The sequence below is a fragment of the Xenopus laevis genome, chromosome 7L (genome assembly GCF_017654675.1).
Source record: "Xenopus laevis strain J_2021 chromosome 7L, Xenopus_laevis_v10.1, whole genome shotgun sequence".
Classification (NCBI taxonomy): domain Eukaryota; kingdom Metazoa; phylum Chordata; class Amphibia; order Anura; family Pipidae; genus Xenopus; species Xenopus laevis.
Genome location: NC_054383.1, coordinates 37,434,504 through 37,451,052, shown reverse-complemented (window position 1 = coordinate 37,451,052; position 16,549 = coordinate 37,434,504). Strand labels below are relative to the sequence as shown.

General features: G+C 37.2%; 1 protein-coding gene across 1 annotated transcript in view; it reads left to right on the top strand.

The window, feature by feature from the left end:
* The window catches only part of LOC108696218, a 41,271-nt gene extending 25,381 nt beyond the window's left edge, over nucleotides 1-15,890 (top strand). Inside the window, exons 13-20 of the mRNA XM_018225373.2 lie at nucleotides 4,066-4,084; nucleotides 4,612-4,676; nucleotides 5,341-5,466; nucleotides 6,941-7,117; nucleotides 8,919-9,010; nucleotides 11,570-11,723; nucleotides 13,886-14,046; nucleotides 15,344-15,890. Of these exons, the coding sequence (XP_018080862.1) occupies nucleotides 4,066-4,084; nucleotides 4,612-4,676; nucleotides 5,341-5,466; nucleotides 6,941-7,117; nucleotides 8,919-9,010; nucleotides 11,570-11,723; nucleotides 13,886-14,046; nucleotides 15,344-15,665 (1,116 nt within the window). The 3' untranslated portion in view covers nucleotides 15,666-15,890. The remainder of the gene's footprint in view (nucleotides 1-4,065; nucleotides 4,085-4,611; nucleotides 4,677-5,340; nucleotides 5,467-6,940; nucleotides 7,118-8,918; nucleotides 9,011-11,569; nucleotides 11,724-13,885; nucleotides 14,047-15,343) is intronic.
* Nucleotides 15,891-16,549: the final 659 nt, after the last annotated feature.

Below are 16,549 nucleotides of genomic sequence, written 5' to 3'. Positions count from 1 at the left end.
TTAATCAACTGCCGGCCTTCACCCATGTGACCCCCTTGCTGTATATCAGGACATTCAGCATGGCAGGGGTGAGCATGGCAGGAGAGCTATGGCAGATTTAACAACTTAAAGTCAAGGCAAGTTAAAGTACAGAAATTACAACAAAAACAAAAGAAAGTACAACATAAAGAGTTAGACAGAGCTGGACAGCAGTTGGATCAGAGTTGGACTGGAATCTCCCAGCAAACATTGGACATCTCATCAGGACTTCAATACTCATCATTCATCTATCAGATAAAACGGATTATACAATTTAACTATGTTTAATTTGATTGCCTTCTTTTTCTCTCTGTCCTCTATACTTCTCCATATATCCTTTGCACTCCAACATCCATCAAACTATCCTGAAATTGTAATATCCTCTTCACTTGCTCGCATCACCCTCTCTCAATCTAAGCACACTGTCTTGTATTGTTAAATCTCTTATTCCTTCTCAACCCGTTAAATGATACAATGCTTGCAAGGTCAAATCTAGGTCACACTTTGTCTCACTTTCATTATTACTGTTACTTGCAGCTGGGGACATCTCCCCAAACCCTGGTCCCACACACTCGTTTGTACCCTCACCTATTCCTACTCTCAGGTATTCAACAATGTCTTTTCCAGTCTCTAAGACTCTACGCACTTCTAATCCTGCAAACCTGATTCACATAAAGCCAGCACCCTCTCTGCCTTTCTCATGTGCCCTCTGGAATGCACGGTCAATCAGCAATAAACTCACAGCAATCCATGATCTCTTTATATCCAAATCGATTCACCTTCTGGCTATCACTGAAACATGGCTCTCTCCCTCAGACACTGTTTCACCTGCTGCCCTCTGCTATGGAGGCTTCTCACTTAGTCACACCCCTACCTAGACTGGCTGTCATGGCGGTGGGGTAGGATTTCTTCTCTTCCCCCAAATGTAGGTTTCAAAATCTAACCACACCAACTTCTCTTTCCTTCACTTCTTTTGAAGTCCACAGCATACGTTTGTTTACTCCATTCTCTCTGCGTGTTGCTGTCATATATCGACCCCCTGGCCCCTACTCTACTTTCTTGGATCATTTTGCTGCTTGGCTTCCATACTTTCTCTCCAGTGAGACACCTGCTCTCATTTTAGGTGTCTTCAACATCCCTATTGACAACTCTGCTTTTCCTGCCACCTCTAAACTCCTCTCTCTAACAACTTCATTTGGTCTCTCTCAGTGGACCGACTCCCCCACCCACATCGACGGTCATGCTCATTATCTTATATTCTGCCACTTGTGCCACCCATCCAACCTTACTAACTCTCCTTATCCCCTATCTGACCATCACCTACTCTCCTTTCACATAACACTTTCACCTGCACTATCACAACCATCTCTCTCTACCCACACGTACAGAAACCTTAACGCCTTTGATCCACAACAATTATCATCAGTATCAGCACAATCCATCTCTCATATTAATAATCTTTTCTGTCCTAATATAGCATCTTCTCTCTACAATGATGCTCTTTCAACAGCTCTTGACTCCCTTGCTCCTTCTACCACCCGTCACAGCCGACCAGCTAAACCCCAACCCTGGCACACTGGTGTAACCCGGTACCTCAGAAGATGCAGTAGATCAGCTGAGCGACTGTGGAGAAAGTCACGAACTGATCCTGACTTCATCCATTTCAAATTCATGCTCTCCTGCTACAATCATGCTCTATCATTAGCTAAAGAACAATACTTCTCTTCTTTAATCTCCACTCTGTCCTCTAAACCACAGCAACTGTTTGCAACATTTAACTCACTCCTATGCCCCCCTCCACCCCCTCCACCCATTAATGTAACTGCCCAAGACCATGCTCATTTCTTTAATGAAAAAATTGATCTCATTAGGCTGAGCATACCGTCTGACAACAATCTCAGACTAACGTGCAGTCCACATCCACTTTGCATTCCTTCACTCTTGCAACACTAGAAGAAGTTAGTAAACGTCTAGCCTGCTCAAAACCCACAACCTGCTCCCTTGACCCCATGCCCTCTCACCTCCTCTATCCAATCTCTGATACACTCTCTCCTGCACTTACCCACATATTTAACCTTTCTACTGGTACTTTTCCATCCTTATACAAACAAGCACTAATCACTCCTATTCCCAAAAAACCTTCCCTTGATCCCAGCACTCCCACTAACTATCGTCCGGTTTCCCTTCTTCCATTCGCAACCAAATTACTAGAAAGGCTTGTTTACAAACGCCTGATCCAGCATCTCACTCACAACTCCATTCTCGACCACCTGCAATCTGGCATCCGCCCAACACACTCAACTGAAACTGCACTCACCAAAGTAACCAATGATCTTCTACTGGCAAAGTCTAAAGGTCACTATTCCATACTATTCCTTCTAGATCTCTCTGCAGCTTTTGACACAGTTGACCATACTCTCCTCCTATACATTCTATACTCAGCTGGGATTCGTGACACTGCTCTTTCATGGTTTACATCTTATTTGTCTGACTGTTCCTTTAAAGTTTCCTTCTCTAACTCTACTTCTACTATGTTCCCTCTCTCTGTCAAAGTTCCTCAATGCTCTGTTCTAGGCCCTCTGCTGTTCTCGCTCTATACAACTTCACTGGGAAAACTTATTCAGTCGTTTGGACTTCAGTATCACCTTTATGCTGATGACACCCAACTCTATTTGTCTACTCCTGATCTTTCTACTTCTGTCCTTTTCCAAGTTACAGACTATCTCTCTGCTGTCTCCTCCTGGATGTCACAGCACCACTGAACCTTTCAAAAACAGAACTCATTATATTTCCTCCAAAATCTTCCCCTGTCCCTCAGATATCACTCACAGTAAACAACACCACCTTTCATTCCACCACACAGGCATGCTGCCTAGGAGTTATCTTAGACTCACATCTGTCTTTTTCACCACACATTCAAACACTTGCAAAATCTTGTCGTTTTCAACTGCGCAACATTGCTCGAATACGACCATATCTCAGTTCAGAATCAACTAAAACACTGAATCAGTTTCTCATCATCTATCGCCTTGATTACTGCAACCTACTCCTAGCAGATATTCCAACAAGTCACCTTTCACAACTCCAATCTGTTCGAAATGCGGCTGCTAGACTCATTCATCTATCTCACCGCTCAACATCAGCTGCTCCCATATGCATGTCCCTTCACTGGCTCCCAATCTCCTCTAGAATCAAATTCAAATTACTGACACTCACATTCAAGGCCCTTAATAACAAAGCCCCTCCCTATATTTCAACTCTGATCTCCAAATGCACTCCGTCATGCAACCTTCTCTCTGCTTCTGATCTTCACCTCGCTTCTCCTTTCATCACTTCTGCCCATTCTCATCTACAAGACTTCTCTCAGGGGTCTGCTTTTCTCTGGAACTCTCTGCCTCGAGCTGTCAGACTTTCTCCTTCTTTCCAAACTTTCAAATGCTCCTTAAAGATCCACCTGTTTAAAGAAGCTTATTCAATGTACCTTAATTAATCAATCATTGCTGTATCATAAATCACAAATGGTTTCAAAAATCCTAATGTCTCAATTGTACCCTAACCTTTACTTTGTAAACTCTAACGTGTAGGGCCCTCTAGTTCTATTGAACTCTGTAACCCTTGTTTGTTATCCACCATTGATTCCCTGTTTGTTATAACTATGGTAAAGCACTGCGTATCTTGTTGGCGCTATATAAATAAATGATGATGATGATGCTGATGATAGCACTACGATAAGCTTTCTGAACAAGGTCCTATAAACTTTTTTAACATAAACATTCTTTTTAATTACCTGCCAACCCTGACCTTTTTTGTTACACGCTAACTAATGAAATAACTAAAGAACTAACTAACTAACTAACTGATTTTATCCATGCATGAGTGATAAGAAGTGACTTGTGCACCCTTTCTGTTTATCTCAATTTCTTGCACTCCTACCATTCAGAAACCAGAAAAAAATTAAATTACAGTAACATAAATAACAGTAACATAAATAACAGTACAAGATATAGTATTTTGTTTATAACTTGTTAACATTTTCATTTTTTTCAGGACTACGTGGACTTAAATGGTAGGTTTGTCAAAATCATAGGTCCCTATTTGATTTCCATTACGTGTATCACAAAATTGATTTTGTGATTTGCTACTTTAGTCCCTATATATGAATCTTGGATGGAAACAGAGAGGTCACATGCATATACAGTAGGTTCCAATCAGATGGAAGACTGATGGAGAAAGGATGTCTTCAATGCAAATACTGCCTAATTTATTTCTGCATATCAGCTATAGTCCTGCTTGTCATGTACTACTTCCCTACTTTTTCCATATATGGTGGCTCTTTATCCAATATTCTTCATTTGAATTCATGTTTGTAACAAAATGATAATGTTATGCAAATAAATCCTTGGCTGGGCATCCAGTAGGACAGCTTCATACCAAATATTTACTCTAACATGGCATGCACATATTAATCTAAGTTTCATATTACTTTACTGCTGATTAATAATACAGTATGCGGTATATAGTAATTTTTATATATATGCACCTGCATTGCTTTTGACAATATTTAGATAGCTGTGTTCTTTCTTCTCCCCATAGATGGTTTAATTCTGGAGGAAACAAAACAACAGGACCAAAAAGTATTCCGAGATTTTTTTGATCGGGTGAGCTATCCTATATCTTAAACATTCATGCAAAACTTTAGATGTACAGTACCTGCAGTTGAATGCAAAAGTAGGGGCATCCCATGCCAAATAACATATGTAGTTAATTTTGTAATAAAAAAGTATTAAAAAAACTGTAGAGGCCAGTGTGTTTAAAAAAATATTTGTAACGTTTAATGCTTAATTGCATTTTATTTTAGGAACATAAGAACAAAGAAAATAATAATTGTGACATGTGCAAATGTTTGAACACCCTTCCACTTGTCCAGTGATAAACACTTTTTTTTTTGCAAGGTCCCTGACAATTGAAGAGCTCTGGCTCCTACAAAAAGACAATGTTCCTAAACATTTGACTATGAAGGTTTTCATTCATCCTGGTCATGATTTACAGTATCTGTTGTGAGGGCAACATTTTTAAACACGATTCCAGAGTTGCAAACATGGCACATTGGGGGGCATGGCACATTGTACCTTAGTAAATAAGCCCATAATTTAAGTACCAATATCTTGCATTGCTGGGTAAAGTTTTAGAAGAAAAAAATATTTTTTGTGTAATAACCAGATAACCAAAACAACCAGTACATGATAAATTAAAGGTATTTGAGTGTTTTTCATTTATCAGTCAAATTAATACTAAAAATATAACTGGAATTCAACTTTGTAGACCAATCATAGAGAAACAGTGTCAATAAGAATGAACCTGAATACAAGAAAAAAAATTAAAGCATTGAAACATAAAAACATCTTATGTGTAGCTGAGATTCTAACTGGCTTATATACAACAACACTGGTAAGTTCCCAATTATAGGTAAGTACATATTCAAAACAAAAATTGTGATTTCTTTGCTAATGCTCTAAATGCAATCAATTAAAAATTCTGTACTGTTTCTGAAAGGGGAAACATGTAAAAATGAAAATCTAATATAAGCTTCAGCATAATGAAATAAGAAACTTTCTAAATACAATCACTTAAAAATTCTGTACTGTTTCTGGAATAATCAGGTTTATCTTCACTATTCCTCTCTCAGCATCTGCTTCTCTTCATTCTGTCTTCATGCAGCAGTTGGTTGTCAGATATCATTGACAGTTAAATCCAATATATCTTATAGGGGGGCTTCCTTTCCCAGCAGATGTATTAGAGCTCACTCAAATAATTGATTCCAGTACAAACAAAATCTAACAAAATAACTGCCTTTTGCACAAATTCTGCATGTAGAGAGACAGGATTTCTGGGGATTTTAATAGAGTGAGCTCTAATACATCTTCTAGGCAAAATGAGCCCCCCCTATAAGATATATTGGATCTAACTGTCAATGAATATCTGTCACCCAACAACTGCATGAAGATAGAATGAAGAGAGCAGATACTGAGAGAGGAATACTGAAAATGAACTTGATTATTCCAGAAACAGTACAGAATTTTTAAGTGATTTTATTTAGAAAGTTTCTTATTTCATTATGCTGAAGCTTATATTAGATTTTCATTTTTACATGTTTCCCCTTTAACTATTAAGGTTTACTTTATACAGTGGAACCTGTAAACAAATACCAAGTAAAAGTACATGTTAAATTTAATTCTGTTTGTCCAAGAGACCTTTTTTCAGCAGTTCATATATTGGACAGTTTATTTGTGATTTACAAACAACACTCATGATGTGAGTCACTGATAGATCTCACCTGCTCTAAATATCTGATGCCAGCAGTATTTGATGCACTACTGACTCCCAGCATGACTGTTGTTTGCAGCAGAAACAAAAATGTGTGCTGAGAGCTTAAGGTTTATGTAAGGCTAAAAAACATATGAAAAACGTATGAAACCTATTTGTTAAGATAGAATTATCACACATCCAATACAATAAAGCTGCACTTTGATTATTGTATGATTTTTAGTACATGTATTTTGGGCAGACTTTGATGAACAATGTTGGTTTGCTAATCGTGCAGGTTTAACTGACTTTCTTTTGATCTAAGCTGCCTAAATTCAAACATTGCGTTTTCTAATGTTTAAATGTTTTTAATAGCCATATGTCAGCATAAACTTTCTAGGCATCTTTAACCTGTGATCATCTGTATCCATTGTAGGATGGCTTTTAAGCCACTTTACCTTTAAAGATGGTGAGATGATGATGAGAATATTAAACATTGTAAAATTCGACTTGCAATTGATGCCCATTTTTTTCTGATAGTTTTCATTGTAATAGTAATTTAATGCCTTTCCTTACTTTTTACACGTCCTGTATAAATAACACTTTCTCTGCTTTACAGGTGTCCTATCCTTTTGAAATATACACCTATACTTTGGACAACATTGATGCCTTTACACCAGTAGATGAACTTCTGTCTTACTTTGAGCAAATTACTGCCGCTTTGCAAGAACTACACTCCCAGAACATTCTTCATTGTGATTTGCGCTGCAGTCACATATATGTCAGCCCGTGTGACGTAATTAACATTCGTTTACTAACATATTTATATATACGAATATAGGGGCAGATTTACTACGGGTCGAAGTGAATTTGAGGGAATTTTTGAAGTAAAAAAAATTCGAAATTCGAAGTAATTTTTTGGATACTTCGACCATCGAATAGGATACTACGACTTCGAATTTACTTTGATTCAAAGTAAAAATCATTTGATTGTTTGACCATTTGATAATCGAAGTACTGTCTCTTTAAAAAATATTCGACTTCAATACTTCGCCAAATTAAACCTGCTGAAGTACTATGATAGCCTATAGGGACCTTCTACAACATTTTTCTTTATACATAGAATAAAAATCCTTAGATCGATTGATAAAATAGTTAGAATCGTTCGATTCGAACAATTTAATCGTTCGATCGAACGATTTTTATTCGATAACACGATTGCCAAATTTGCTGAAAAAACTTTCAATTTGATATTCTAATTCAAAGTTTTTTAATTCGATGGTCGGGTTTTGCAGTAGACTGAGAAAAAAATTGACTGGTACAAAGGAAACACACAGTAACGTGCATAAAGATATAGATATACATACATATATATATATAATATGGATTAAAAAAGCAGACAGGCATTTGAGAACTATACTGAAATTACTGAAAACAGATGGAGTTCCTGGAATCCATGTTTCCACTTTGGCTTTCAATAAACAATAATCTGGAGTTCTAGTCCAAGCAATGAGGTCCCTTGAATCTCACACCTAGCAATTCCATATACTAGTCACTCAGCACAGTATAGCATGTTTCCACCATAACTTAATAAATTACTTCTACAAATAATTTCCTTTCCCCATGCATCTCACTGTATTTCACAGTATGCACTGTGAAGGAAAAACAATGGGGCAGATTCACTAATGGAGCCAACGCTAGAGACAGTTCGCCAAAAATCCCATCCGCCAATTTACTAACAGGTGTAGAGGACAATTCGCTAGCAAAGAAGACCATTGCTAATGTACGGTTGCACCCTATCGGCAGACGACTTTTCGCTCTGGTAAAAGGTTGTTACTCCGCAAATTCACCAAGATGCGAATTTTGCTGAACGTTACCTCTTTCGCCAGAGTTTACTTCTTCACCTCAGAACAGGCAAACTAATAAAACAAAGCTATGTCTTCCTCAATCTTATGTCAGTGACATCATATCCTGTATGCTAGAAATTCATTAAAGTTGTAAAAAACAATGGCGACATTTACTCTTTTAAAGCGGGATTGCCTTCAAAAGTCCAAACTATTAAGATTTTTGTGTTAACAGTTTTCCAGACCAGAGGAGCATGGCACAATTGTTTTAGGGTGGGCTCATGTCTAAGGCATTAGAGGATCTCCTCTGTCTTTATTATGGTTCCTTGGACATTTGTAATGAAAAGTGGCCACTTCAAGCATTTGCACCAACATTACTAATAAAGACGTCCATAAGACTTCTATGTACCTGCAGTATTCAAATTGACCTAAGCGTTACAGTACTAACGAAGTTTTGCTAGGCAGAATTGAATGCTAGCAAAAATTCGCTATGGAATGCGTGCACTGCCGATGTAATGCTAGCGAAAATTCGCCAGCATTTGGCTGCTGAGACGCAACTTCTCATTTTAGTGAATTAGCGTAGTGGTAACGAATTTGCACCAGGTGAATTGGCATGAAGTGTGGCATAGTAAATTTACCCCAATGGACTAAGATTGAGATTTTGTCAATATTCTTTGGTCTATCTGTTTTTTTCTGTATGTTTTGAATTACATTGTCTTTGCTTGGATTAAAAGTCTTCTTCTTCTTCTACAGGGCACTTTGAAACTTGGCCATTTTGGAAGAGCTGTATCTTTAGAGGGTCAAAGCTGTGTTTTCAAAATGATGCCTCCAGATGCAGAAAAATGGTATTACACAATGTTAAATACATTTTATTTTTGTGGGATAAGTATGCCATAGTAACTAAATTATCAGTTGCATTATTTATTTTAATGTATGACCGAAACAGTGTTTTCAGGGCTGTAGGTACTCAAATAAACCCGAATAATAAAACCCCCCATATTATTTAATGTTAAGCCACATACTTTAGTTAAACACATATGCAGCCTCATGTAAACACAGGAGTTTCTACACACACACATATATGTTCCACAGTGCCTGCACTCGAACCATGGGGCAAATTCACGAACCGGCGAAAATTCACCAGCGCTGGCTTTGCGTACATCCCAACACATCGCTAGGCGAAAATTCGCCTGGACAACGGTAATTCATGAAGATCAGAAGTTGCGCACAGGGTACCGAACGATGGCGAAATTACGCCAGTGAAATTACGCTCAGCAGTTCGAAGTTACGCTAGCGTTGGCTAATTAACATACAGCGTGCAGTTAATGTACAATGGCCGTATATGCTGCAGCAAATACATTACACTACACAAGCCCAGGGAACCTTAATAAAATTATATAAAGTTGTTATAAAGCCCTACACAGTATAGTTTAGGTGCCATATGTTAGCAAATGTAGGGGGGAAGGAGGGTACCCCAAAAAAAAATTTACGATCTTTTTCAGTCTATCACCCTTTAAATAGGAAAAAATGCCAGCGTTTCAACTTGGTGGCAAAGGCAAGTCTGGCGATAGAGGTAACGGTCAGTAAAATCAAAAACTTAGTGAATTTGCATAGTAACGCTGATTCACCAGACTGAAAATTCGCCTGGTGTAAGAGTGCGAAGTTGCGGCAGAGTCTATCTCCTTGGCAAAATTGCACCAGCGAAATTACGCCAGCTACAGTTAAATCGTCGAAGTGCCAAAATGACGTCACGCTGGCAAATCTTCACCCTTTAGTAAATTCGCCCCCATGTGAAGCCAGAGGTGCACAATCAGTTATAGTGATATATGCATATGGAGGATCAGCACACTGTGAATATATGCTCTTATATTTCAATTTATTTCACATTTATTTATTTCAGATTTGGGTTTTAGATTACAGATTATTCTCCTAGTGCTTACAAACTTGACATTGATGGCTGAGTCTTTTTTTTCGTTATTCCTTTCCTTTGAATTATTACAGAAGTGGAATAGATGTTTAACTTTAAAAGCACATATATTCCTACAATAAGATTTGCTTAATTTAAGTCCTGTAGCTGCATTGAGTTACTAAATTCCAGGTTCATAAGCATTATGCTGTCAAAGGATTTATTGCAATAATCCTCCTCATGACTGTGTAAGCCATAACTTTGTTTGTATGTATGTGGAACCTCTACTACTCTTTTGGAGACACTTGGAAAATTTCAGAATGGAGAAAAGTTGTACAGAGATTCCTTCCAAAAGGTACAGGAATGAAGAGGACAGTGTCTAACAAATGTTGTGGCTCCACCCATTAATACAAACCCCAGAATCATTTAAGACTAGACTGACCTTGCTTTGCAAGCAAGGCAACCCAAATACAGCATTTCTGAGTTTTGCCATATACTGAAGAGCCAGATAATAGACATAGAAGATCCAATGTTCCTTCTAAACCATACCCACATTAGTCTGCACATAAATTGTGGTGCACACACAGAATTTGAAAATACTGTACCCTAAGTAGTTAATATAATGTCTCTCAACTGCTAAGACAAATACCTGTTACACAGTCTTTATTCTTACCCTCTTCAGTTTCCTAATATGTTGGTCAACCTACATTTGCACTATTTACACTAACAGGTTTCCAATGGTATAATAAAAAGTAGTGACTGTAATAATGGTACTGGTTGTGCTCTGTATCTTGAACAAATCTGGCACAAGGGCCCAGAGCAAATCTCTGGCATAATGGAGCCCTGTACATAACATTTGCCAAAATATCCTGTAGTTTGCTGGTGTCATAAAGCTTTCACATGATAAAGTATGTGCAAATATAGAGCATTCCAGTAGATGCCAATTTGCTATCCCTTCTATATGCAGGCAGTACTGAATACACAGTGAGAAATGCAAAGGGCTGCACAACCAACGAAGGTGCAAGGTACAACGTGTAAAAAGCATAGTACTGTAGCGCTGCAAATCTATCTAGCCTTATCTGCCTATTGCACCTTCAACACTACTGAGATACTAGACTTTAATCTGCTCTTCATTCATATATAAGCTGTCCTCTGATATGATTATACATTTTCTAGGGTCCTATACTACCCTTGGCTCTTAACACACTCTCTCCACCAGACGAGACAGACCTTAATCCTGAAAAGTTTTTTAATGCTACATGTTTGGACTGAATATAAATTAGTAGAACAGAACCTTGTAGGCACAACACTTCCAGAGGAAAATAATCACTTCCTCCCTATCTCTAACAGATTCAACACAATCTACTGAAGGTCAAAGAGCAAACATAGCTGAATCGTACAAGGGACATATCATTTGACGCAGATTAAATAATTGTAAATATTAGTGTATATTTTGGATTGATAATGTAAAATATGGTATCCCATTTTTAAACAACAGGTCAGCTCCAGAAGTAAGAACCAATGGGATGTACTCAAAATTATCTGACATTTTTAACCTGGCAGCAGTTTTTTGGGAAGCCTTAGGTTATCAGAAAACAGTAATCTATGGTAATCACCCACTTGTACCATTTGCAGCATCTAATATCCATATGGTAAGTTGTTTTCTTTGTTTCTGTAATCTGCATACATTACTTCGAGAAACGCATACAATATATATTTAGATTTCTTGGGATAGATCTTAGGGTACTGCCACAGCAGCCTGTTTTTCAGCATGTCTGTGCACCCATAGGCACTGTGTAGGCCTAGCTGCAGACACACGGAGCGGCTTTCAGGGCGAAAATACGTACAAGTTTCTGCACACAAATTCGCTCAGTGTGAGACACAGAACGGTATAGATGCAAGCAGAGGGGCTGTTTCATGGTCTGCACTTTTACACAGGCTGAGAACCAGCCCCATATGACATTAGTCTTAAACAGAGGTCATCCCACTTCTTTTTTCCTAAAATGTGCCTTTTGAATATATCTGCAGCAATACATGGTAAGTGTTTTGTTGATTTAGGGCCTGATTTATCAAAACTTGTATTTGTGTAATTAAAAAAAACACTTTTTATAAAACTGTAAATGTGAAGTTATTTATTAAAAGATGCAAATATTAAAAATTGTGAACGAATCAGAATAAGAATACGAAGACATCAAAATCCTAAAAATTTGTGAGCAGCCAACAAACGAAACCTAAAAGAACAAATAAATTGTGTTTTAAACTATTTAACATTTTTATAGGGGGTTACTTATCAAAGGTCGAGGTTTTTTATACCTTGAATGAACTCACAACTCGAATGGTTTCTAATTTTAAAAAAAATGGCAAAAGCTGAAATCAGTGAGTTCGGGGTTAACAACACGAAAACTAAGATTAATAGAAATTTTGTATTGTTTTTTTCATGGTTTTTACACTTAGGCGCACATTTACTAAGGGTCGAAATATTTGATACTTCGATAGTCGAAGTATTTTTTCGATCGTTTTAGCTCAAAGTAAAAATCGTTCGATCAATTAAATCGTTCGATTCGAACGATTTTACAAAAAAATACTTTGACTACTCAAAACTTAGCCAAACACTCATGAAAGGTTATAGGAAGTCCCCCATAGGCTAAACAGCAATTCGGCAGATTTAAGGTGGTGAAGTGTCGAAGTCGAAGTTTTTTCAATTCAAATCAAATTTTAGCCTATTCGATGGTCGAAGTACCCAAAAATTACTTTGAAATTCTAAGTTTTCGAATTAGAAAATTCACTTCGACTCTTAGTAAATGGGCCCCTTAATAAAATACAATTCTTTGTGGTTTAGAGTAATTAGTACAATCCACAATTTGTAGCAATACAAAGATTAGAATCAGGGAAACAAACAAAATCTGCAAAAAATAGCTAATATTTATATTAGTTATAAGTATCTTTGTAAACACTCACAAACATATGGGGCCATACGTTTTTCTTTGTTAAAAAAGCCTGTTTGGGTAGAATAACAAAACCCTGCATGATTATGAAACTTACATGGGGTTTTCTTGCTTGTGCTGCAATCTTCAAATGGCCCCTATAGGGCAGATTTATTAGTGACGGGCGAATTTGTCCTGTTTCGCCACAAAATTGGCGAATTTCCCAAAATTGTCGACAGCGTCGAAGTTGACGCCGGCGCCCATTAAAGTCACTTTGACGCCGCCGAATTTTCGTGGCAAATATCGCAAATTTATTCACCGGCAGCGAATGAGGAAATTCGATGCAAATTCGCGCCTGCAGAATAAATTCGCCCATCACTGACCATGATTAAACTCTTTTTCTCTAAAACCACAAATGCCATGAAAGTTATTAAACGATCAGAATATAAAGTGTATAAATTAATTAATATGAAAACCTAAACTAAAACCTAACTAAAAATGAGTTCATAGTTTTCCAGACATTTACTAGCAAAAAAATCTGAAAACCTCTAAAAGTCTGAATTGATTAAAAATGTTCAAACAGGATCAGTGCAATTGCCATTGACTTATATGGGACCTTTACAGCTTTTACTTGGCAACGTTTTGTATTACAGTTTTTCAGAGTTTCACAGAAATAAAAAAAAAACACAAAAATGATGATTTGTGAAAAAAACAGAAATCTGGGTGTAAGTAAATAGGCCCCTGTGTGTCTTTGTGGAACATGTTTAAAAAGCAGTTATGTAAAAGTATAAATGTAGTGTTTAATTCCCCCCAAAACATACGTGTAAATGTTGTGCAATTTGTATTTTACTTTGGTTAAATTTAATGAAACAAAAAAAAAATTCCAACAGGAAAAAAATTCGACACCCACCACAGAAAATTGGAAAGATTCTGTCAGTGAACTGGTAATATGGATGCAAAAATGCTGGCATCCCAATCCAACAAAAAGACCTTCACTGGAATGCATTAGTGAAACCATCAAGAATCTGAGCACAAATTATAAAGGGCACAGGTAAATATATCATGCTTTGTGTGTGTTTAAATAGTGTTTGTGCAAAAGCCACCAATAGCCTTTAAAATATATAGTGAATAACCATATTAAACAGGTTATTGAACTTGGAGATGCTTTCTAATATTCTCATATTCTGCAACAGGTGGTACTTTATTTATTATAATACATGAGTTTCAGTGAGTCATGTGACAGAAGTGACATCACTAAGCTCCGATTATAACCGATGACATCACTAAGTACTGTTATTTTGCCCCTCTTTGCTGATTTCAGCTTTATCCTTATGTTTCCCTATAGTTCGTTTTTTGGGGCAAAGTACCATTATTTGAATTTCTTTGCTTTATTCTGCCCCTTTCCTTCTTGCTTGCCATGGTTGACATCATCAGTTGCAAGTTAAGGAGATTGGAGGAGGGGGAAAGGCAGAGAAGGACAGAGATCGAGACTGGGGATCGAGAGTGGGCGGGAGTGCTAAACTTGAGGCAATGGGCAGAAGGGAGGGGAGAGCGAGACCGGAGAGGGACCATGAAGGGAGGAAGCCAGACAGAGCTGACATAAGGAGTAGGGTTGCCAACTTTTTTCTGATAAAATGGGCAGGGGGGGCGGGCTGGTGACGTATGGGGGAGGGCAGTGGATGTCAGGGGCGGGAACGGTGATTTTAGAGGTGGAGCAGGTGATGACGTGGTGATCAGTGATTGTCTGATCTCCGAGTCATTCACTTCAATGTCCTGTCCAGTTTTCCTAATTTGGAAAAGGGATATTATAGGGATATTAAAATATGTAGTGATATAAAAAGTCTCTTTGGTGTCTTCCAATATAGACTATTTTAATTAGGGATGCACCGAATCCACTATTTTGGATTCGGCCGAACCCCCAAATCCTTCATGAAAGATTCGGCCAAATACCGAACCTGATCCAAACCCTAATTTGCATATGCAAATTAGGTGTGGGAAGGGGATAAGACTTTTTACTTCCTTGTTTTCTAACAAAAAGTCACGTGATTTCCCTCCCACTCCTAATTTGCATATGCAAATTTTTAGGGTTTTTTAGAACCTTTTAAAAATCTTGAATTTTTTTGAGAAAAAATACAATTTGTGAAAAAAAGGAACTCCGAATGCTAGTAAATAGGTTCCTAAAGGTATGATGATCCAAAGTACAGAAGGATCCCTAATTTGGAAAACCCCCGGGTCCCAAGAATTCTGGGTATGCAATCCTATACCTGATATCAATAAAAAATAGCTATGTAAAAATGTTTAATTCGTCATTATTAACATGATCAATAACTTATTCTTTTTAAACACAGAAAAGAGACTTCAGGAAGTTTAGAAGACATTTACAATATAGATGAAGAATATGATGACATATATGAAGAAATACCTTCAAATTCAAATGTTGTCCCTTTGAGATATGACTCAGATCAAAACATTGCCTCTGCAGAAGATGCATCGAATGAAAATCATCTCAATGTAGAATATGCCTGGCTCCGTGTAGTTGATGAACTTGTATCAGAAAAAGGAATTGTAAACAATACCACAAAGTTTATTTTCTTTAAAGAAAACACAGAATACAGCGATGTGGGTATTAACTACAAAAAATCAAGAAAAAACAGAGGCATAGTTCTATAAATGTATATTTCAATTTTCCCTTTAAAATGCGAGTTTTCAATACAACATAATGCAACTACCAGAGTGCCACATAGGCCAAGTGTCTGAACTCTAAGGGTTTTTTTTACTAAACCACAAATTTTTCTGGGCGGGCATTTTGTGGCAAAAACATTTTTTTTCATGTAAAAAAAAAACTAAAATTTTTTGAGATTTACTATACCCCAATGCTGCAAATAGCCTGAATCAGAACATCCACCATCTCAGACCTGTCGAGGTCCTGTAAGGTCAATGGGAGAGGCACCTATCCTAATTTGAAGAAATTGTGTTTTGCTCTGGGGTTAGTCCGATAATCCAATACATTTGGGGTTTTATGGAGAAACCCTGAAAAAATTGAGAGATTCAGGAAAAAACGTACGATTCGGGATTTCGACTGATTTTATCGGGTTTTTTCCCAATCCGATTCATTCGAGTTATTTTATTGATAAATAAGGCAAAATCGGGCCAGGGAGTTTGGTAGAGGTTTTTTTATTTTAGTTATGAGATAAATTTAGATTTTAGTAAATACCCGCTAAATGTCTTCCCATAAAACTGGAAATTGTGCTAATGTATGAAAGGGAACATTTCTTGGAAACCTTGAAAAATGAAAGAGAAACAATTGTTGAAGTTTACTGGCCAGCACATACATAATGTGAACCAATGAGCATTGGCAAAAAATAACAGAATCATTTTATAACACTAGGGGGGTTATTTGCTAAACTCCAAATGCAAAAATCATGAAAAATTCATCATTTTTTTTTATAAAATTGGACTTTTAAAAAATCATGATTTTTTTCGGAATTTCTGTCAAGGTTGCATATACTGTAAGTCAATGGGAGAAGTCCCAATGATTTTTTGATGTGCACTGG